We start from the raw sequence: 18,797 nt of genomic DNA on the forward strand, positions 1-18,797 counted from the left end.
GTCCTACTCCTGTGACAGGTCAACTCTACCGAAACCAAAATGTTAACAAAGGCAGTGCAGATTACAGAAAACACTAATGGTGACTGAACCACAGCAATGAGGGCTCTGACGCCCCCCTGCCACGTCCCAGCATGACGGGATTTGGAGCTGCGGGTGCTGGGGTTGTTCTCACTGGTGAGAGGGGATGGGGAGCTCACCCAGCCTGAGAGCAACGCCCGAGGGCCAGGGCTTGTTTGCTCTTCTTGGTATGTTTTCCTCCCCCACCCCATGTGTTTAAAGCCTTTGCTCTCCACCTCACCGCAGCTTTGTTTGCACTGCTGTGACCCCCAGCATCCCTCCCGCCTCCCCCAGCACACTGAGCTGTTGACAAGGGAGGGCGGGTTCCCCTTTTGGAGGAATTGAAAGCAGCTGCCGTAACCAGACAAACAACTCCTCTGCTCCAGACCATGGGCCATGCTGCCCGCAGCAGAGATTGCCACCCTCTGGATCTGCTGCCTCCTAACAAGCAGGCTCGTTCCACTAACTGGAGAGCATCGCAATGAGACAAGACCTCCAAGAAGCACCGTTCAAAGCCCTGCCTGATCTCACGGAACCCCACCGTCCCGTTGGCAGGGAGGGGCGGCCGCAGCTGGCACAGACACAGACGCAGCTCCCAAGCGATACAAGGCCAATTTATTGGCTTTGTTGCACAATGCGTCACAGCTGGATGCTGGAAGAACCTGCAGGCACTGGCCACAGATCAAATAATTTTGTCACATGTTATTATACCATCATCTCCCATGCCGCACCACCCGTGGCTGGCTCCCAGCCACATCTGTTAGCCAGGTCAGCGACTGGTTACCCATCCAGCATGATCAGGAGTTCCCAAGCCGGTTCCCCAGCTGCCCCCTGCAAGATGCAACGCTCAATCAGCAGATAAAGGACCTAAACTGCCCCTTCCATGCTGAGCCCCAAGGAAGTGACAGGCTGAGGGGAGTAAAGGTGGAAGCCGGGACACCGGTGGAGTGGTGAACAGGCTCCTGCACCAGCGCTCCCGAGGACCCGCACACAGAGCGGCCAGCTCAGCTCCCACTCAGTGCTACAGCTTCACCTTGACGTAGGGCCCAATCCAGCTGTCAGCCAGCTCCCGGAGGGTCCTGTACCTGTGCTCAAACTCCTCCCCGCTGCAGTGGGTGAGAAGCCGGCTGATCTCCGCCGTGAGAAAGGACACCACCAGGGATTTATCCAAAGACTCATTCCAGGAGCTCTTCAGGACCTCCAAGAGGCCATCAGCACTATCTTGCCCGGCCTGACAGGCATCACATCCCTTCTGCCACTGTCTGCTGAGCATCTCCGGCTGCAAGGTCTTCCTATCTGAATTCAGCACAGCCAAGATGTGCCGGCAGGGCAGCTGGAAGACCTGGTTGAAGTGGCAAGTGCAGCTGCTCAGGCCTTTCAGGTCCACCCTGTGGGCATCCTCCAGGACCTGGATGCTGAGAGCATCCTCCTCAGTGCCTATCAGCTGCACAGACTTCTGAACCACCGCAAACTCGCTCAGGCACAGCCGGGCAGCAGGATCCGTGCAAATAGCATTCAAAGACTGCTTGATGCATTCTTCAGTCCCTCGGTTAATCTCCTCTTCACTGTCACCCTCCAGGTTTTCCATGGCCTCCAGTTTAGCCACAGGAGATGAAGGATGTAACAAGGACTGAGGGCTGACAGGCTCACTCTGGAGGAGGAAAGCCTGGGGGGCTTCTGGCTGAAGAGCTGTGGGGAGCAGAGGAGCTTCTGGTGGACTCTGGAGAACAATCACAGGATTTTTAGCAGCTGTGAGAGAGGCTTCCACTGGCTGCTGCGCTGCTGCGGTGGTGGTGGGGGAGGCCTGGACAGAGTTCTGAGATGGCTTACCCTGGCACGCCAGAGAGGTGAGAGGCAGACCCGAGGCAGGCAGGCTTTGGGAAGCTCCCCGAGCAGCATGGTGATCAGGATGGGGAGCAGAGTGCATCAAGGCATCAGGAGGGCTCTTAGAAACACACTTTTGGTAGTGCTGGGCTAAGGAGGTGATGCAGCTCTCCAGAGAGAGCCCAGCACTGAAAACCTGGCTTAACCCCTGGGTGACCAACTCCAGGTCCCTAAAGTAGTCACTGCTCTGCCCCCAACTCCTCTCCCTGTGTGCGGCCCAGATCTCATCATTGAGCAGCCAGTGAATATGGAGCTGAGGCAAGTCTGGCATCACGAGGTCCCTCAGAAGGGCGTGCATCTTCCTGCGGCTGCTCTTGGTAGCTGCGGACATGGTGTCGCTCAGGGCGGCCAGGATCAGTCGCTCGGTGCGGCCCTCCAAGGCCAGCTGCTGGATCTGCTGCTGCAGGTGCTTGCAGAGGTGGAAGACAGAGAGCTGCACCTCCGCTGTGGGAAAGGCCTGGGCGAGCGCTGGCTGCTGGGGGAGGCCGGGGCCCACCAGGAGGAGCTGGGTCTCGGCCCAGGCAGGGTTGAAGGCCCTGAATGCCCCGTACACACGGGCCAGGCTTCCCACCGACTCATCCCGTGGGACAGCAAGATGCACTACCCTGGTCATGCCACCCCGCAGCGTCGGGGCCGGCTCGGCCACCAGGAAGACATAGAGCGCCCGGCCTGCCGGCCCAGCGGCCCGGTGCACCAGCAGCGCCCGGGGGAAGCGGGCGAAGACGCTGCCCATGGCGGCGCTCTGGAAGCTGACAGAGGCCATGCTGCCGCCCGCGCCCAGCTCGTAGGTCACCAGGGAGCCGCGGCCCGGGCCCGGCGGGGCCTGCGCCATCGCCAGCCCTGGCAGGGTCGGGTCAGACCGCTGCTACCGGGGGGACATATCCCGGCATGCCCCGCTCCACCCCCCCCCAAGGGAGTGCATCCCGGCATGCCCCGCTCCCTTCCGGGGAGTAGATCCCGGCAAGCCCCGCTCTCCGCCAGGGACGCCACCAATCACCGTGGGGTGCGCCGTGACGTCAGGCAGCGCTCGGGGCCCTCTGCCGGCTGAGCGGGACCCCCGCACCACCCGCCGGTACCGGCTGGACGCAGCACATCGCTGCCGGGGCGGCGCGACCGGAGGGCGCGGGCGCTGTACGGCGCAGAGGGCCGGGGACCGTCGGGAGCTCCCCACTGCCATCACACGTCTCCTCGGTACTCCCATTACCCGGAGCAGTGGGGGGGCACCTGCTCTTTCCCGGCCGCCTCCCCCGGCCCCGGTGACCGAGCCCAAGCAGCCAGGATCGCTGCCAGCGCGGAGCTGCGCTCCTCCAGCTCCTCCCCCTCGCACTGCATCAGCAGGTTGGCCAGCTCTAGGCTGAGGGACTGGACTCGCTCCCCCTGGCCGCCCACCGAGCCCCCGCCACGGCCCAGGAGGCTGTCCCTGGGGACCGGGAGCTGCTGGTACCTCCTCTGCCAGCGCCTGCACACCATGCCTTCCTCCACACGGCCCCGGTGCGCCTGCAGCACGGCCAGGATGTGCCTACAGGGGAGCCGGTAGCGACGGTGGAAGCAACAGCTGCAGCTCCGGCAGTCCAGGCTCGCCCGGTGCGCGTCTTCCAGCAGCCGAACCACGAGGCCGCCTGGTGCGGGGCTGAGCAGCTGGGTGGATGTCTGCACCACCTCCCACTCCTTCAGGCACAGCCAGTAGCCCAGGTCTGTGCAGCTTTCCCGGAGTGCAGCCAGCATGCAGCCTGTCCCTGCTGCAGCAGCCGGCTTGGCAGGCTCAGGGCGCTCAGCAAGAGTCGGACAGCCAGAAACAGGGCCTGGTTCTGCCGCAGCACCAGCATGCGTGTTCGGCTTCTCCCAGAGGCTGCTCCCACCATCCTCGGTGCTTGACAAATCCCAGTTCAGGCTTTCCAAGCCTCTGCAATCAAGGGAGTCTGCACACTCCAGAAAACAAAGAACACTTGCCTCCAAGGACGGCTGCTGGCCAAAGAGACCCGATATTCGGTGTGTGATGAGGTCCAGGCTGTCCATGTGCGTGTCACAGGAGTACAGACCTTTTTCTCTGTGCATGCACCACAGCAGCTCGCAGGAGAACCAGTTGGCTTGCAGGTAGTCATAGAGCTCCGGGCTGACCACGTACTTCACCAGCTGGGACAGGGCATCCAGACTTGCAGCTGAAGGGGAAAACACGGCCTTGTGCAAGGCCAGCGTCAAGTTCTCCTTGAAGGAAGAGGAGATTTCTGCTTCCTTCACACTCTTCTCGAGCAGTCGGACAGTGTGATAGACAGAAAGGAGCACCTGAGCAGAGGGAAAGAGCTCATGGAGGATGGCTTTGTGAAAGAAGGACACATCCACAAAAACAGCCTGGACTTTTTGCCACTCAGGGTTGAACTCCTTGAAGACTGTCAGCATTTTCTTGACGCTGTGTCCTGTGTCATCCTTCAGCAGTGACAAGTGCACCACTTTTCCCACTCGCTCCTCACTCTCAACAAGGAAAGCGTAGAGAACGTGTTCCCCCTCACTTGGCACCCTGTGCAGCAGGAGGCTTTCGGGGAACTGCATAAATGAGCTCTTCATCTTGCTGGTCTGGAAGCTGAGTCTGTCCAGACCATGGTCGGTGTTTGCACTAATTGAGGCCAGTGAGCCCCCATCCACCCTCAGGAAGGTTTTCATGACCTCAGCAACCCTGACGAGCGCAGAGGCCGAAGCGTTCTCCTTTGCTGCCTCAGGGAGTGCAGGAGCCCTGTATGGAACAGGCACCCTGTCCACTGGTTGTCCCGTGACCACGTGCAAGTCCTCATCCACTGCAGCACCGCTTTCTGTCTCACTCGCCTGCTGCTGTTTACACAGTTTTGCTGTGGGGCTGCCACGTGCCGTGGTGCTTGCTGTCGCAGTGGTAGCTCTGCTCAGGGAAAACACTGGGTCCGCATGGACATGGTTGTCATTCAGTTCGCTGATCACAAGCCGGTCTATGTCCTCGTTGTATTGCAACACAAAATAAGCTGGACACAAGCTGGGCTGCTGCTTTCTCTTCTTGCTGTATTTTTGGGTGCGGGCACAACCAAACTTCACCTTTATGAACCTACAAACATTGAGAAAGCGTTACCGGGGAAGCTATGGTGGTGTAGACTGCTAGCATTTCACTTTGACTTTTCTTGCATGCCAACTCTATATTCAATTAGTGAGCACAAAACACCACGCATGCCACTCAGACACGTGGGATGGCTTTCTACTCAGCAAAGCCCGGGGTAAAAAAAACTCAACACAGGAGAAATGAAGGAACCAAAAGTTACAACAGCCACAACCAGACATTACAAAGCATCCCCAGCTCTTGTTCCCAATGGTGCCTCTGTTTCTGCTCTCCTGAAACAGCAAAGCCATCAACAAAAACTTGATATCTGCGTGTTTGTGTCTTACTCCCTTAAAGCACATATCATTTCTGCAACAACTCTGCATCTGGAGGACCAGGCTAGAACATAGCAAGAAAGGCTTCAAGGCATGAGATTAAATTATATTTTAAGAAGGCAAGAGGAACAGTTGTGTAACTGGAGAATGACCTTGCAGCCTTTTCACACACAAGCAGATCCACTGACTGGGACGGAAACAAGACAGCATCACTAGACCTGCTCAGATAAGCGAAAGCTGTGGAATCAAGTACTGCTGGAGGGAAACCTGACAAAACCTCTCCATTGCAGTGAGGTAAAGGCAGCGAGGGAATGCTAACAGATGCCAATATTTAGCATCCTGCTACTTGAGTGGAAAAAGGCAGGAGCTATAGTTTGCCAGCAACCTCAAAGATCAAAGCTGTGGGTTTTGCTACAAGAGGCAGAGAGAATTGTCGAACCAAAAGGCAGAGTCAGGCAGGGCTAAGCAGCAGACACAGGACAGCAGAGTGGCAGCTGGGATCGAGGGGGCAGTGAGAGGGCTGGGACACAGCTAGGCAGCCCGGGGCTTGCTAAGAGTGACACAAGAACAGCTGAGACTATGAAAACAGCAAGTGCATGACATAACCAACAGCATTTTTCTCTGCAGGTGTACAACACTGTCAGGATCAACCCTTCGGAAGTCACAGCCAGCCTGGTTATCAAGGCATTCAGCCAGGTACAGACAAGAGCTCACGCCCTGCAGAAGAGCCCTGGTTTGGGGGTTGAGAGCTGCCTGACGGCTCTGCCTGCGGCGTGCTCCGCGGCCCCGCTCCCCCGCGTGGGGCCTCCTCCCGGGGGCACCGACCCTGCCCGGAGAGCAGCGCTGGTCCCACAGCCCCGCCTCGGGGACCGCTGGGCCATAGAGCCAGCCCGGCCTGGCGGGGACACGCACGGGGGCGGGGGGGCCGAGCAGCGACCCGGGGCCGCGGCGGCGGGGCAGCCTTACATGACATCCTCACGGACGGCGGTGCCGTGCTGCCGGTTGTGGCAGCGGACGGAGACGCAGCTCCGCAGGCCGTAGCGGCACCCCTGCGCCAGCTTGTAGGCGCGGAAGCGCTGCCTGAAGTCTTCGTAGCTCCTGAAGCAGGCCCCCAGCTCCATGACGGGCGCCGGGCCCGGGCCCCCTGGCACCACGGCCCGGCCCGGCCCGGCCCCGCCGGCTTCGCTGCTCCAGGAACGACCCCAGGAAAGAACCTGTTCCCCCCGCCGGCTGTATTAAACTAGCTGGGGCACCGCCCACACCCTGAATCTAGCCAATCAGCGACGTTCTCTTCGGATTGGCAGGAGGCGAGCCAATTAATCCAGAGTTTTCTGCTACCACCGAGTGATTGGCGGCTCGGCGGCCCAATCAGTTAGCGGTCTTCGCCCCGCGGGTGGGCGGTACTTCCCGCTGTCAGTGGCGCCGGTTCCGGGTCGCTGAGGACATGGCGGCTCCGGGCGACGCCGAGGGGGGTGACGGAAAGCCGGGGCCGGTGGCGGGGCGGCCGCCGCCCGGGGACCTGCGGAGCGTGCTGATCACGAGCGTGCTGAACCTGGAGCGGCTGGAGGTCGACCTCTTCAGGTGCGCGGGGGCGCCGGGACGCCGGGACCGGGCCGCCCTCCCCGGCGCCGCTCTCACCGCCGCCACCTTCTCCCCTGCAGGGGCCGGCACCACTGGGTGCCCGCTACGCAGCGCCTTTTCGGCGGGCAGATCGTGGGGCAGGCCCTGGTGGCGGCCGCCCGCGCCGTTAGCCGCGACGAACAGATCCACTCGTTGCATTGCTACTTCGTGCGGGCAGGTGGGCCGGGCCCGGGGGGAACAGGGCTGCGGGAAGCGGGGCCGAGCTGCTGAGGCCCGGCGGCTGGGGGGGGCCGGGCTGGGAGGAGCAGGTCAGGGACTGGGGGGGGGGGGGGGGCGGGGTGGCCCAACGGCAGAATGTCCCTTTTCTGTCCCAGGGGACCCCAAGGTGCCGGTGCTGTATGAGGTGGAGCGGACCCGTACAGGGAAGAGCTTCTCTGTTCGTTCTGTAAAGGCCATCCAGCACGGAAAGCCGATCTTCACCTGCCAGGCCTCCTTCCAGCTCTCCCAGGAGAGCCCAGTGCAGCACCAGTTCACCATGCCTGCTGTGCCACCCCCTGAGGAGCTACTGACACAAGAGGAGCTCATCCAGAAGTTCCTGCAGTGAGCGGGGCGGAAGGGGCATGCCGGGGATGCCTTTCTCTGTGGCTAGGGCTTAGGGAGGTGCAGGGATTGGGATGACTGCCTGAGGAGTTCCCAAATACACCTGGGAGGGGAGGATAGGAGCAGGACAGGACAGGGCAGGAGCCGTGCCCCTCCTGCCTTTCTGCGTGGCCCTGGATCCCTGGGCTGAAGCTGCTGCCAGCAGGATGTGCTCCTGGCCTGCCTGGCATTAACCTTACTTCTCTGTGTTGCTCTATAGGAATCCTAACTTGGCAGAGAGATACAGAAAGCATCTCAACAAGATTCAAGCCGAAGATGTGCCGATTGATATCAAACCCGTGAACCCGCCAGATATATTCTGCTCAGAGCCACAGGAACCAAAGCAACTCTTCTGGGTGCGAGCACGAGGCTACATAGGTGGGTCCTGCCAGGAGAGTGGTCCAGCTGCCTCACGAGCCAAGGGCTTGAGCTCAAGCTCATGCTGCAGAGCACACTCACGAGGAAGTGGACTGAGAGGGTCGTGATTCAGAGGCTGTCTGCGCCCTGAGCCTGCAGGGGAGCCTGGGGATTTCAAGGCTGAAATACAGGTGTGGGCACGGGAGCATGAAGCGATACCTGTGTGCTGGTGGGCTCTCCCCGGGCGCATGGCAAGGGGAGCAGGTCTGAAAGAGCATCTCAGCTCTGCCAGCAGCTAGCCATTGGGGAAGCAGAGCTCCTGGGTCTCTGCCTCGCACTATGCATGCAGGCTTGTTCCACAGCCACCCCTGGCAGTGCCGGTTGCTTTGCAGGAGAGACTGACATGAAGGTGCACTGCTGCGTGGCCGCCTACATTTCTGACTACGCCTTCCTGGGCACAGCCCTGCTCCCGCACCGGCAGTACCGCATCAAGTTCATGGTGTCCCTTGACCATTCCATGTGGTTCCACGCGTCCTTCCGAGCGGACCACTGGATGCTGTACGAGTGCGAGAGCCCCTGGGCTGGTGAGTCCTCACTCTGTTCCCTGGGGACTCATGTGGCAAAGGCCAGCCCTGTCCATCCCAGGGGGCGGTGGGTCGCGGTCTGACAGTCCCTCTCTGCAGGCGGGTGTCGGGGACTGGTGCAGGGACGGCTGTGGCGCAGGGACGGGATCCTGGCTGTCACCTGCGCGCAGGAAGGAGTCATCAGGGTGGAGCAAATGCCAAACCAGAGCAAGCTCTAGCTGAGGAAGCCGGCAACAGTGGTTCTACCAACCCCCTGCGGGTTGGGGCTCAGGCACGCCAAGGAGGGACCCCAGGACCAAAACAGAGGTGGGCAAGGCAGGACCCCAGGCAGCAGCAGCAGGGAGAAGCCTCAAAGGAGACTGGGCTGGATCCAGCACTGCGGGGATGGGGAGCCACAGAGCCATCCGCAGTGACCGACTGCCAGCTGCACAGCACGTAACCACACACCACAATCAGCCATCCTTCACCTACCTTAAATAAAGCCACCAAGTGAACAGCTGGGGTCTGTCCCCTGGACTTTGTCCCTTGGCTTCCATGATTGTGCTCGCCCAAGGGAGCGTCTCCTGGCAGGGGAAGGGCAGGCAGTGCTGGGGGCACTGGGGGACAACTCTGCCCCCCAGGAGGGGAAAGCAATACTGCAGCTGATGTGGCTTCCCCTTCTCACTTCTCCTGCCCTCCCTGTGCCGTGGTGTGTCAGTCACCGCTTCTGCTCACCCTTGGTCTCCTCCCAGGGGGGCCTAGCCCCTGGGAGCACAGGGAAGGGGATGAGTCAGCTCCCACCTCAGTGTGGGGGGCTTGAGGCTTCCTGCTGATGGGGCCCTAGGGGAAGTGAAGCTGAACAGACACAGCAGGCGCCCTGCTCTTCTTCCTACCAAGACTTTATTAAATAAAGTCCTTTTTATTGTATTATATAAGTTTTATGGGAAGTTCCTTCCAGACCCAGCCTTCCCGTTCCCTTATGCAGTGCCAGTATGTCCCAGCTGAAGTCCCGTCCACTGTAGAAGCCCCCCACAGAGGGGGAGCCAGCACTCAGCAGTGCCGGTGTGGGTGACGAGCACCCATGAGCACCTGGCCCCACGGGACAGACTAACCACAGAGAAAGTGCATTTTCGAGGCAGCTCCCAGGCATGGGCCACACTGCCCACCGGAGCACAGCGCTGCCTCCCTGCCCCATCCCCACCCGTGGTACCACCCTCGCTGCTCTCGGCCACCTCGGGTATGAGCCCCACACAGACCCCTGCCCCCCTACCAGTGCAGGTGCCAGCATGGCGGGGCGCTCACTCCAGAGTCTCCTTGATCAGGCACTCCTTCAGGGTGGGCTGCTGCTGCAGGGGCAGCCCTGCCTCCCGCAGGTCCTGTAGCCAGGCCTCCGAGCGCCGCTTGTCCTTGCCCACTTTCCAGGCCAGGTGAACGTGGGCCTGCAGGAAGGGCCCCAGCAGCGGGTGGCTGCCCTGGGCTTCGAGCAGCTGCAGCGCCTGCTCGCAGCAGCCGTGGGCCTCACCGAGCTCGTCCAGCTCCTGGTGGCAGACAGCCAGCCCAGCCAGCGTCAGGAGAAAGCGGCCGGAGCCACAGACCCCCAGCCGGTCCTGCAGCCGGTACGCATTGGCCCAGGTGGCCAGGGCCTCACGGTACATGCCGGTGCAGGTCAGGCGCTGTGCAGCCTGCAGGTCTTGCAAGAAGAAGAATTCGAGGAACTCAGGGGAGCGGCGGATCTCAGCGATGGAGTGCAGGTGGGACAGGAACTGCTCGAAGGCTCGGCTCCGCTTGGCAATGGTCTCAGCGGTGAAGTTCCGGCGCAGTCTCTTCCTGGGGAAGGCGATGCCAGCCATGTCGCAGCCGAAGCGACAGCGCAGGCGGCGGTTCAGCCGCTCAAAGTCCGAGTAGCGCCGGGCAATGGCAGCGGGGGCCTTGTCAAACCGGCCGGAGCGGATCAGGTAGATGGTGTAGAGCTGTGGGGGGAGCTGGGTGTCAGGGCAGTGCTGCAGGCACACTGCTCCCGCGGGGCTGAGCAGAGACGGGTGTGCGGCCGCAGAGGGGCCACAGGGGGCTTGCCCAGGCAAGAGGGAGCAGGCTGGGCTGCTGCAGCAGCAGAACCCACTGGTGATAGTTACCTGAGGCTCATCTGAGCCGCCAGCACCATCCGAGCAGCACAGGGAAAGACAGAAAGAAATAAGCACCAGCCCTGCGGAACTCTTGCCCCAGGAGGGAGCAGGACCCAGGCCCACCCCGCGCCCATCCAGCCCCGCCGGGCTCACTCACCACGTACTTGGAGGAGCGCTCGCTGACCACGCTGGCGCTGGTGACCTCGAAGAGCAGCCGCTGCGGTGCCAGGCTGCCCCGCGATTTCCTCCACAGCTCCTGCAGCTGCCGGGTCAGCAGGCTGCTGCCGGGGCGCTCTGCCGTGGAGCCCCACTCTGCACCGGGAGAGGGGTGTCAGCTCTCACGCCGTGGGGACGGGGCTCTCCTAGCACCCTGACACCTCCGAGCTGCTGGCCCCCACCATCGCTTGGGTCCCCCCCCCAGGGTGCTGCTGCCCCGGCCTCCCCCCCCCAGCACACAGGCCCCAGCACCTGCCTCCGTCCTCTGCACCCGCTGCCGCTCCTGTCGGCTGCAGTGGCTCCCCCAGCTCCTCTCCAGCACCGTCCTCCTCCTCCTCCTCCTCTTCTTCCTCCTCCTCGTCGTGGCTGGTGAAGCTCAGGGTGCCGCTGAGGCGCGTCGACAGCCCCTCCGTGTCGTCCTCCAGCTCCGAGCTCTCCGGGAACTCCTCGGCCTCAGAGCCGCCACGTACCCGCTCCTCCCGGTCGCCTTCGCCGGCCAACGCGTGCCGCAGGCGATGCAGGATGCGGGCGGCCATCCCGTCCAGCCCAGCTGCCGAAGGGGGGATCAGGCCCGGGTGCCACACCACGGCAGGACGGGCAGAGGGCCAGGGGCTGCCCGCCACGGCCCGGCGCAGCGCCGGGGACACCCCGGCCCGGGGACACACACACCCCCCCCCCGCCCTGGTGCAGCCCCGGGCCCCCCTCTTCGTCCCCGGCCCCGCTCCCGCCCCGGCCCGGTACAGTCGCGCCCCCGCTGCGGGCGGCGCCGGCCCGGTCCGTACCGTGCTGGCCCGGGCCGGGCCGTGCCGAGCCGGGCGGTGCCGAGCGATGGCTGCTCCGCCGCGACTCGTCCCGGGATCCTCCCTGCGCGGCTCCGCCTCCGCCGGGAACCCGGATCGCGACGGAGGGGCCGACACGGCCCGGCACAGCTGGGATCGGCACGGCACGGCGCTGCCTGGCACGAACCGCCCGGGTCGCGGCAGCTCTGCCCGGCGCTGCCCGCAGTCCCTGCCCTCGGCTGCCAGCCCCTGCCCGGGCCGAGCCCCTCCCCTGCCCGGGATGTCCTGGCAGGGCCCCGGGTCCCCCCGCCTGGGGCCACAGGAGCCCCGCACGCCGGCGCCTAGCACTGCGGGGTCCCGAGGTTCTGATACCCCCGTACCCCCATATCCCATACTCCAATACCCCGACACCCTGGCACCCCGGTACCCTCCACCCAGGCTCCTGATCCCGCTGTGCTGCAGCCGCTGCGGGATGTTCCCTGGGCTGCCCTGGCACCCCACCACCCTTGCCCTGGCTGGCCTCGCCACGCGCCCCGTGCGGCTGGGCTGCAGCCCCGGCACTCGCCCTGCCTTATTTAGCACCACGCCTGCTCCCTCCTCGCTGCTTTCTTGGGAATGTCTATTAATATCGAGGAACCAGCCCAGCTGCTGCCATCGCTCTGCCCCTGCTCGCCCGCTGTGCCCTGCTCCAGCACCCCGCACCCTGCTTGGGCTCAGACAGGGTCCTCTGTGCTCCCCTGGGCACGCGTGGGTCTATGGAGGCTTCTGCACCCAGTGCCTGGGGAGCCCCAAAGCCTCCCCAGCCCCTCCCTGCCCAGCTGCTGGGTAGAGTGGGATGCATGGGAGTCTGGACCGGTGCCATCCCCAGCTCCCACCCGGGGAATGGGGGTCCAGGCAAAACCAGGAGCCAGGGAACCTTCTTGATGTCCCAGACACTGGGAACCTGCAGGACAGGGTGCTGTCAGCTAGACCTCACTGCAGCTCCAAGACCCTGTGAAATCCCCTTGGAGCATCTCAGGGCATGGGCCACTTGGCCAGCGTGTCCCCAAAGCTGCTAGCCCTGGCCAGGCACTGGCAAAGGTGGCTGGCATGGGCTGTGGTGTGCAAGGGCAGAGCCTTCGAGGAGGCACCTGGGCAGATTTCCCACTCTCTTGGCAGCACAGAAAGATGGGGCCTTTTCCAGACCCGGGTACCAGTGTCACGGGGGATCTCGCACCGCGGAGGAGCATGCTCTGTGACCCCTCAGGCTTTGCACCCCGGGCCCCACCAGTGGCCCCTTCCTCATCTGGAGCAGAGTGCTGCAATGCAGCTCTGCCCCAGCCTACCCGAGCAGAAAATGGGGGTGAAGGGAGGTGGTGGAACAAGGCTGGAGCCCCTGGGGTCTTGTGGGGGTGAGGGAGGGGACACCACACCAGGGGAGCTCAGCCCCGTGCTGGGAGCCCCTGGCAGGGCTGCGGGTTCGGCAGGGGAGTGGGCGATGGTCCGTGCCCATGGCGCTGCGGCGGAGAGCTTGGCGCAGGGGAAAGACATGGCCCCCTTGTCTCAGTGATGCTGGCGGCTCTGGGGCTATTTTTAACCCCCTCCTTGCTGACCCGCCCTGAGCAGGGGTTGCTGCGAGGGGGGGCAGAACCGCCCTCCTGCCAAGGCTCCAGTGTCCCTCCCCAGAGGGCTTGAATTTCTATCTCAGCTTCAGACCCACATTTAATCCCCAGCTCTTGGCCAATAACGCTTTGGCTAAATTAGGTAAAATGTGCCCGTTGCCAATGAGCGGGGCCGGATTTCCACCGGGGAGCTGATAGGCTGCTGGGGCCAGGGGGGCAGTGGCTGGGGGCATGCCGTGTGGTGGGGACACTACAAATTGGGGTGCCAGGGGCACCAGGAAGCTTCTGGGGGCTTCTGCTGCAGAAGGTGGTGACTCCCTGAGGGAGGGAGGGAAGCGGCAGAAATGGCTTCAATGGTAAGAGCCCCCGTGCTGCCGTGTGCTGTGTGCTGCATGCCATGTGCTGCGTGCCGAGGCGAGATCTGGCAGGGCAGGAGGCACCGCATGTGCCCAGGGGATCTGGGCTGCCAAAGTGCCTCCACGGATGGCGGTGGGGCCAGGCTGACCATGGTGGGCAAGAGCAGGGAGACATCGGGGTGGTGCAGGGTCCCCACGGGACATGTCCTGCGGGGAGTGTGTGGCTGCCAGAGGGTCATGGGCACCCAGGGACGCTGGCTTAGCACCAGCCAGAGCTCGGAGCTGCGTGGAGGCGGTGATGGCAAGGGGTGGCTGAAAGCTGAGCGCTGGGTCATGCAGCACGACGGCACCGATGGCTCTGCGTCCGACTCGCGCCTCCAGGAGAAACTCGATCGGGGCCAACAGGTGCCTGTGGCCACAGCCTCACTAATCCCTATAAGGGGAGGCAAGGAGATCCCAAAAATAGCACTGCATGCCTGGGATGTCAAGGCTGCACATGGGGACCATGGCCCCTGTGCCATGGAGCCCCCCTGGCTGGCAGGGGCCCCCGGGCAGGCAGCTCCCCACAGCCCACCACCCTCGCAGGTTCCCAGGCAGCACCGAAGCTGTGGGGATTGCCAGGAGCCGTGACTTGCCCCAGCATGACATCGTCCTCCAGCCGGGCAGTCCTCTCCCCACACCCCTGCGCCATTGGGCTGCGCTGTGCTAGGGGCTCCCAGGCGCAATGCAGACAGCCGCGGTGACCCCGCTCCCTTCCCTTGCAGACGGACCAGCAGGCCGAAGCCCGCGCCTTCCTCAGCGAGGAGATGATTGCGGGTGAGCGTGGGGGCAGTGGGGAGAGGGGCCAGACGCGGCCAAGGCATGGGGCCAGGCTCTGTCCCACTGCTGCAGCCCCATCCCGCACGCTGCCCAGCCCTGACCCCCTTCCCCACAGAGTTCAAGGCTGCCTTCGACATGTTTGATGCGGATGGTGGCGGGGACATCAGCACCAAGGAGTTGGGGACAGTGATGAGGATGCTGGGCCAGAACCCCACCAAAGAGGAGCTGGACGCCATCATAGAGGAGGTGGACGAGGACGGTGAGCAGCCCTCGGCGGTGGGCAGCAGGTGGGCAGCTGACGGCAGGTGGGCAGCCTGACCCATGCTCGGCTTCCTCCCTGCAGGCAGCGGCACCATCGACTTCGAGGAGTTCCTGGTCATGATGGTGCGCCAGATGAAGGAGGACGCCAAGGGCAAGTCTGAGGAGGAGTTGGCCAACTGCTTCCGCATCTTCGACCGGTGAGTGGGGGGTGATGCCTGCCCACCCCTACCCACGGGGGCGAGTGGGGCTGCATCCTGCCCTCACCCTCCTGCAGGAACGCGGACGGGTTCATTGACATCGAGGAGCTGGGTGAGATCCTGAGGGCCACTGGGGAGCACGTCACCGAGGAGGACATAGAGGACTTGATGAAGGACTCGGATAAGAACAACGATGGCCGCATTGACTTCGACGGTGAGCGACAGCCCTGGCTAAGCACCCGTGCTGCATGCCCCAGGCAGGGCCACAGGCTGAGCGTGCTGTTCTCTTGCAGAGTTCCTGAAGATGATGGAGGGTGTGCAGTAAGGGACCAGACATTCCTCAGGCCTGCCGCTGCGCCCAGCCCTGCTCCACCGCCGCCTGGGGAGCAGCAGCTCCGCAGCGCCCGGCCCCCGGCCGCCCGTGCCAGCTGGGACCCTGCCCTGCACCGAGGCCCCGGTCTTGCCCCACCACCGGCGGCCAAGCTTTTCCTCCAGTCTGTCGCGTGTGGTTTCAGTCTGAGCCTCAATAAAAGGGGAAAGGCTTGAGCTGCTGGTGTGGAACTTTGCCAGATTTGTGTCGGGAGGGGGTCAGGGTGCTGTGCCCCCTGCACTGGTCCCCAGGGAGGGGGACATGTCTGGGTGCGTGCCTTGTGCAGGTCAGGCTCACCCTGCAGGGCCGTGCCGGGGTGGCGCAGGGGCAACGCAGGGCTGTGGTTCCCACGGGCTGCTGGGCAGGCGCCAGCGCTGAGCTCAGACTTTCCATGCGGAGCAGCTGGTTCACATGCCAGCAGACGAGGGAGCACAGCCACGGCTCTGAGGGGTCCCAGCAGGCGGGGAGGCTCCAGGAGCTGGGGGCCCTGAGGGGCAGCTCTTGCCCACTCTGGGGCAGGAGTGTGGGACCACAGGGAATCTGACATCCTCCACCAGGACCCTGGTGTCCCATCTGGAAGGGTGCAGAGGACCTGGCTATAAGGTGTGGGGGGCAGCAGCTCCCTCCCTGCAGGGTCAAGGAGATGCTAGAACCTCTGTGCCTTGACAGCCTGTGCCAACCTGCTGAGCATTGCTGCTCCCCAGGGACCTGCTCCTTCCCGGGCACTCGCAGAGGCTCCGTGCAGCCTCTCCAGTGGAGGAGGAGCGCTGTCAGGGGGATGAGGGGGGCACCCTTCCCAGGCTCGGGGTGGGTGGGAGGCCAGGCAACGCCCAGCATACACAGGGACCGGCACCGCGCAGCTAGTGGGACACAGCTCAAAGCCTGTTGCATCCCTGCGGTGCAGTGCTGCAACACAGGAGAACTGAGTCCCCCGGAGATCCGGGGGCTGCTGCAGAGGGGCCTGACCCTGCCCCGTCCTCACAGGGCACGATGGCACCGGGGAGAAGGGATACGTGCCGTGCATGGGGGGCAGCAGGGATGTGTGTGGCAGCCCAGGCCGCCCTCTGCAATGCCACGGCTGGGCACCGGCAGCTGGTGCTGCAGCTCGGGGGCAGCACGGACAGCCCTCAGCTGCGGGAGGAGCGGCGCAGAAGGAGCACTGAGGCCCGGGAGCTCAGCACCGGTAAGGAGGAGGCTACTGCACTGGGCCGTGGCCATGGTACCACCCCTGCACCCATACCGGGGCTGTTGGGAGGGTCACCCTGACTCAGTGTCCCCCTGTATGCAGGGCTGCAGCATGCGCTGCTGGCAGGGCTGCGGCAGGAAATGGTGAGCCCCAAGGAGCGACAGGAGCTGGAGCGGCTGTGGGTGCTCTTCCTCTCCGCCCTGGAGCTGTTCCTGCAGGACCTACACCGAGCCCACCACCTCTACCAGCTCTTCTCCATGCAGGGGGGTGGCACAGCCCTGCTGCGCACTGGGCTGGGGGGCCGGGGGCTGCCCAGCCGCAAGGGGAGCCGGCGACGGGGTGGTCCTGTGCAGCCTCCAGCTGTCCCATGCCTGGAGGAGGAGATCGAGCAGGTGAGGGCCACGCTGGTGGAGATGGAGAGTAGAGCTAACATCCCACCGTGGACAGTGGAGGCCACGCAGCCGGCAGGGATGGGTGGCACCGCAGCCCCCGTGGCCGGCGTGGCTCGGGGGGGACCTCGTGCTGGGCACTGCTGCAGGGTGCTCTGAGCGGGGCGCAGGAGAGGAGGTGACAGGGCTGCACTGCCCTTACACGCTCATGACATTACAGAGCAGGGGATGGGGCCTTGTGTACATACCCCGCCCTGCCCCCAGTCCCCAGCCTGGGCAGGCAATGCTGGGGGCTGCCCCCCCCTGCAGAGGGAACTGGAGCAGCTCTGGGCACCCCAAGTGTTAATAAAGCCTTTGCTACCCCACGGGGGTGTGTTCCTCCCTTCCTGCCCACGCCTGCAGAGGGGAGAGCAGGACCCTGGGGCCAGGGTGATTGAGAGAAGGTGCCTCTGGGCACTCATGGGGTGCCAGGCTGCAACAAAACCCCCAGAAGAAAAGTTATAAACATGCATTTATTTATACATTAACCGTGACTCGGACTGCAAAATTAATTTAAAAACAGCCTATAATACAGAAAGCCGGGGGGAGCGGCCGGACAGGGAGCGGGCAGAGACCCAAGTACGACAGGGAGAGGCGACAGCGCGGATCAGGTTTCCTGGCTCTTGGCCTGCTTGGCGTACGTCTCCCGCACGTACTTCTTGTAGGCTGAGGAGAGAGGGGAGGGTAGGGGGCTGAGGGTCCCGGGGCAGCCGTGGGGCTGGGCAGGCAGCAGGACACAGCAGGGCTGGGGGGGCTGCACGGCTGCCCACCCCAGAGGGAGGGGGGGCTTCCACCCCAGGCACTCACCAACTTGGTTTTTCCAGAGCTCAGCGGCATGTGTGTTCAGGGGGCTCTCGATGTTTGGCTCTGGGGACAGGGGCTGGGTCAGCGGGTGGGGTGGCCTGGACCCCTGAGCCCCATCACCCAGTGCTGCACTGGGGGGGGGGTGGGGGCACAGCTCATACAACACACACCCACCCCAGCACCCCACTGTAGAGTGGCCGTGGGACCCACCTGCCAGCAGGCTTTGGATGGAGAGCAGGATGGTGCGGACGTCGTAGAGGGCTGACCACTTGTCCTTGAGGATGTCGAGGCAGATGTTGCCCTGGGTGTCAACGTTGGGGTGGTAGCAGGGGGTCAGGAACCGCACCGTGGGCGCCGTGTAGGGGTACCCGCTGGGGAACTCCAGCGACAGCTTGTACCGCAGCTCCTCGTAGGCCTGGGGGCAGGAGTCAGGGGCGGGGGCCACAACCCCGGGGGTCCGGGCAGCCCAAGCCCCGGGGGGAAGGACGGGGTACAGGGGGAGCCCCAGCCCCGGGGGGAAGGGGCGGGGGGAGAGGACTGAGACCGCCCTCAGCCCGGGGGGAGCAGGGCGGACCCGGGGCCCCCCCATCTCGGCGTCCCGGCCGCTCACCGTGCCGGCAGCGCCGTCAATGGTCCCGATCCACTTGAAGAGGTTGTCGGACTCGGGGAAGGCGGAGATGCCTTTGTCACCGGACATCTGCGGGGGCAGCGCGTCAGGGCGGCCCGGGACCCCCCCCCGGATCGGCCCCGGGACCCCCCCGCCCAGGCTCAGCCCCGGGACCCCACTCACCATGAGCGCCATCAGCTCCTGCTGCAGCCTGCGGGGGAAGCACACGTTACCGGTCCGGTCCGGTGGGGCAGCCCCATCCCCCGCCCCGGCCCCAGCTCACCTCTTCCCCACCGAGCCGCGGGCCGCCGTGGCCCCCGCCTCAGCCGCTTTGCGGGCGGCCACGCTGGGCACGGCAGCGGGGTCGGCGTTTTGCGAGGCCATGGCGGCTCCCGACGGCGCTGGGCGACGAACCCGCCTCCGGCCGCCGCTGCCCGGCGGTTCACGGGCGCTGGACGCGGCTCCCGCTCCCGGGCTGCACCGTACCGAGCTCCGCTCCCTCCCGCTCGCTCGCGGTTGCCCTCGGCACCGGGCTCGGAACCCGCCGCTGCTCTTCCGGTGCCGAGCGGCAGCCCGGGC

At 64.3% G+C, this 18,797-nt stretch overlaps 7 protein-coding genes across 8 annotated transcripts; 3 read left to right on the plus strand and 4 right to left on the minus strand.

Annotated features, from left to right (window-relative positions):
- Positions 1 to 652: 652 nt before the first annotated feature.
- ZSWIM1 (zinc finger SWIM-type containing 1) lies at positions 653 to 2,773 on the minus strand. The gene has a single exon (XM_075768960.1). It carries the CDS (start codon positions 2,771 to 2,773, stop codon positions 1,079 to 1,081), a length of 1,695 nt encoding a protein of 564 aa, XP_075625075.1. The 3' UTR covers positions 653 to 1,078.
- ZSWIM3 (zinc finger SWIM-type containing 3) lies at positions 653 to 6,558 on the minus strand. The gene is made up of 2 exons (XM_075768959.1): positions 6,298 to 6,558; positions 653 to 5,008 (listed from the first exon to the last, which is right to left on the minus strand). Exons 1-2 carry the CDS (start codon positions 6,450 to 6,452, stop codon positions 3,142 to 3,144), a joined length of 2,022 nt encoding a protein of 673 aa, XP_075625074.1. The 5' UTR covers positions 6,453 to 6,558; the 3' UTR covers positions 653 to 3,141.
- A 178-nt stretch (positions 6,559 to 6,736) lies between these two features.
- ACOT8 (acyl-CoA thioesterase 8) lies at positions 6,737 to 8,986 on the plus strand. Its single transcript, XM_075768964.1, has 6 exons — positions 6,737 to 6,912; positions 6,993 to 7,129; positions 7,287 to 7,512; positions 7,772 to 7,929; positions 8,301 to 8,492; positions 8,592 to 8,986. The coding sequence occupies exons 1-6, from the start codon at positions 6,776 to 6,778 to the stop codon at positions 8,708 to 8,710; spliced, it is 969 nt and encodes a 322-aa protein (XP_075625079.1). The 5' UTR covers positions 6,737 to 6,775; the 3' UTR covers positions 8,711 to 8,986.
- A 368-nt stretch (positions 8,987 to 9,354) lies between these two features.
- Positions 9,355 to 11,902, minus strand: SNX21 (sorting nexin family member 21). Of its 2 annotated transcripts, none has more exons than XM_075768963.1 (4): positions 11,593 to 11,902; positions 11,063 to 11,360; positions 10,759 to 10,906; positions 9,355 to 10,441 (listed from the first exon to the last, which is right to left on the minus strand). In XM_075768963.1, exons 2-4 carry the CDS (start codon positions 11,344 to 11,346, stop codon positions 9,770 to 9,772), a joined length of 1,104 nt encoding a protein of 367 aa, XP_075625078.1. In that variant the 5' UTR covers positions 11,347 to 11,360; positions 11,593 to 11,902; the 3' UTR covers positions 9,355 to 9,769. The 2 variants fall into 2 exon arrangements, with proteins under 2 accessions (XP_075625078.1, XP_075625077.1); XM_075768962.1 differs by having other exon boundaries at positions 10,752 to 10,906; positions 11,067 to 11,360; positions 11,593 to 11,892.
- A 1,538-nt stretch (positions 11,903 to 13,440) lies between these two features.
- TNNC2 (troponin C2, fast skeletal type) lies at positions 13,441 to 15,369 on the plus strand. The gene is made up of 6 exons (XM_075769013.1): positions 13,441 to 13,546; positions 14,311 to 14,362; positions 14,481 to 14,624; positions 14,709 to 14,823; positions 14,901 to 15,037; positions 15,117 to 15,369. Exons 1-6 carry the CDS (start codon positions 13,535 to 13,537, stop codon positions 15,146 to 15,148), a joined length of 492 nt encoding a protein of 163 aa, XP_075625128.1. The 5' UTR covers positions 13,441 to 13,534; the 3' UTR covers positions 15,149 to 15,369.
- Positions 15,370 to 16,041: 672 nt separating this feature from the next.
- Positions 16,042 to 17,066, plus strand: LOC142604170 (regulator of G-protein signaling 9-binding protein-like). The gene is made up of 2 exons (XM_075769009.1): positions 16,042 to 16,376; positions 16,482 to 17,066. Exons 1-2 carry the CDS (start codon positions 16,184 to 16,186, stop codon positions 16,925 to 16,927), a joined length of 639 nt encoding a protein of 212 aa, XP_075625124.1. The 5' UTR covers positions 16,042 to 16,183; the 3' UTR covers positions 16,928 to 17,066.
- Positions 17,067 to 17,262: 196 nt separating this feature from the next.
- On the minus strand, positions 17,263 to 18,740 carry UBE2C (ubiquitin conjugating enzyme E2 C). Its single transcript, XM_075769012.1, has 6 exons — positions 18,502 to 18,740; positions 18,402 to 18,429; positions 18,222 to 18,308; positions 17,822 to 18,026; positions 17,615 to 17,674; positions 17,263 to 17,473 (listed from the first exon to the last, which is right to left on the minus strand). The coding sequence occupies exons 1-6, from the start codon at positions 18,600 to 18,602 to the stop codon at positions 17,415 to 17,417; spliced, it is 540 nt and encodes a 179-aa protein (XP_075625127.1). The 5' UTR covers positions 18,603 to 18,740; the 3' UTR covers positions 17,263 to 17,414.
- Between the last annotated feature and the right edge of the window lie 57 nt (positions 18,741 to 18,797).

The sequence above is a fragment of the Balearica regulorum genome, chromosome 16 (assembly GCF_011004875.1).
Source record: "Balearica regulorum gibbericeps isolate bBalReg1 chromosome 16, bBalReg1.pri, whole genome shotgun sequence".
In the NCBI taxonomy this organism is placed as follows: domain Eukaryota; kingdom Metazoa; phylum Chordata; class Aves; order Gruiformes; family Gruidae; genus Balearica; species Balearica regulorum.

What these genes read in the sequence shown, in the direction of transcription:
- ZSWIM1 (XM_075768960.1), bottom strand. Translation starts at nt 2,773, where the DNA reads ATGGCGCAGGCCCCGCCGGGCCCGGGCCGCGGCTCCCTGGTGACCTAC.
- ZSWIM3 (XM_075768959.1), bottom strand. Translation starts at nt 6,452, where the DNA reads ATGGAGCTGGGGGCCTGCTTCAGGAGCTACGAAGACTTCAGGCAGCGC. An exon ending in GCCGTCCGTGAGGATGTCAT is followed by an intron (nt 5,009 to 6,297) that starts GTAAGGCTGCCC and finishes CAATGTTTGTAG; the next exon opens with GTTCATAAAGGTGAAGTTTG.
- ACOT8 (XM_075768964.1), top strand. Translation starts at nt 6,776, where the DNA reads ATGGCGGCTCCGGGCGACGCCGAGGGGGGTGACGGAAAGCCGGGGCCG. An exon ending in CTCATCCAGAAGTTCCTGCA is followed by an intron (nt 7,513 to 7,771) that starts GTGAGCGGGGCG and finishes GTTGCTCTATAG; the next exon opens with GAATCCTAACTTGGCAGAGA. An exon ending in GCGAGCACGAGGCTACATAG is followed by an intron (nt 7,930 to 8,300) that starts GTGGGTCCTGCC and finishes GTTGCTTTGCAG; the next exon opens with GAGAGACTGACATGAAGGTG.
- SNX21 (XM_075768962.1), bottom strand. Translation starts at nt 11,346, where the DNA reads ATGGCCGCCCGCATCCTGCATCGCCTGCGGCACGCGTTGGCCGGCGAA. An exon ending in AGCGGGTGCAGAGGACGGAG is followed by an intron (nt 10,907 to 11,066) that starts GCAGGTGCTGGG and finishes CTCCCGGTGCAG; the next exon opens with AGTGGGGCTCCACGGCAGAG. An exon ending in AGCGCTCCTCCAAGTACGTG is followed by an intron (nt 10,442 to 10,751) that starts GTGAGTGAGCCC and finishes CTCCCCCCACAG; the next exon opens with CTCTACACCATCTACCTGAT.
- TNNC2 (XM_075769013.1), top strand. An exon ending in TGCTTCCGCATCTTCGACCG is followed by an intron (nt 14,824 to 14,900) that starts GTGAGTGGGGGG and finishes ACCCTCCTGCAG; the next exon opens with GAACGCGGACGGGTTCATTG. An exon ending in TGGCCGCATTGACTTCGACG is followed by an intron (nt 15,038 to 15,116) that starts GTGAGCGACAGC and finishes GTTCTCTTGCAG; the next exon opens with AGTTCCTGAAGATGATGGAG.
- LOC142604170 (XM_075769009.1), top strand. Translation starts at nt 16,184, where the DNA reads ATGGCACCGGGGAGAAGGGATACGTGCCGTGCATGGGGGGCAGCAGGG. An exon ending in GGCCCGGGAGCTCAGCACCG is followed by an intron (nt 16,377 to 16,481) that starts GTAAGGAGGAGG and finishes CCCTGTATGCAG; the next exon opens with GGCTGCAGCATGCGCTGCTG.
- UBE2C (XM_075769012.1), bottom strand. Translation starts at nt 18,602, where the DNA reads ATGGCCTCGCAAAACGCCGACCCCGCTGCCGTGCCCAGCGTGGCCGCC. An exon ending in AGGAGCTGATGGCGCTCATG is followed by an intron (nt 18,309 to 18,401) that starts GTGAGTGGGGTC and finishes CTGCCCCCGCAG; the next exon opens with ATGTCCGGTGACAAAGGCAT. An exon ending in TTGACGGCGCTGCCGGCACG is followed by an intron (nt 18,027 to 18,221) that starts GTGAGCGGCCGG and finishes TCCTGCCCCCAG; the next exon opens with GCCTACGAGGAGCTGCGGTA.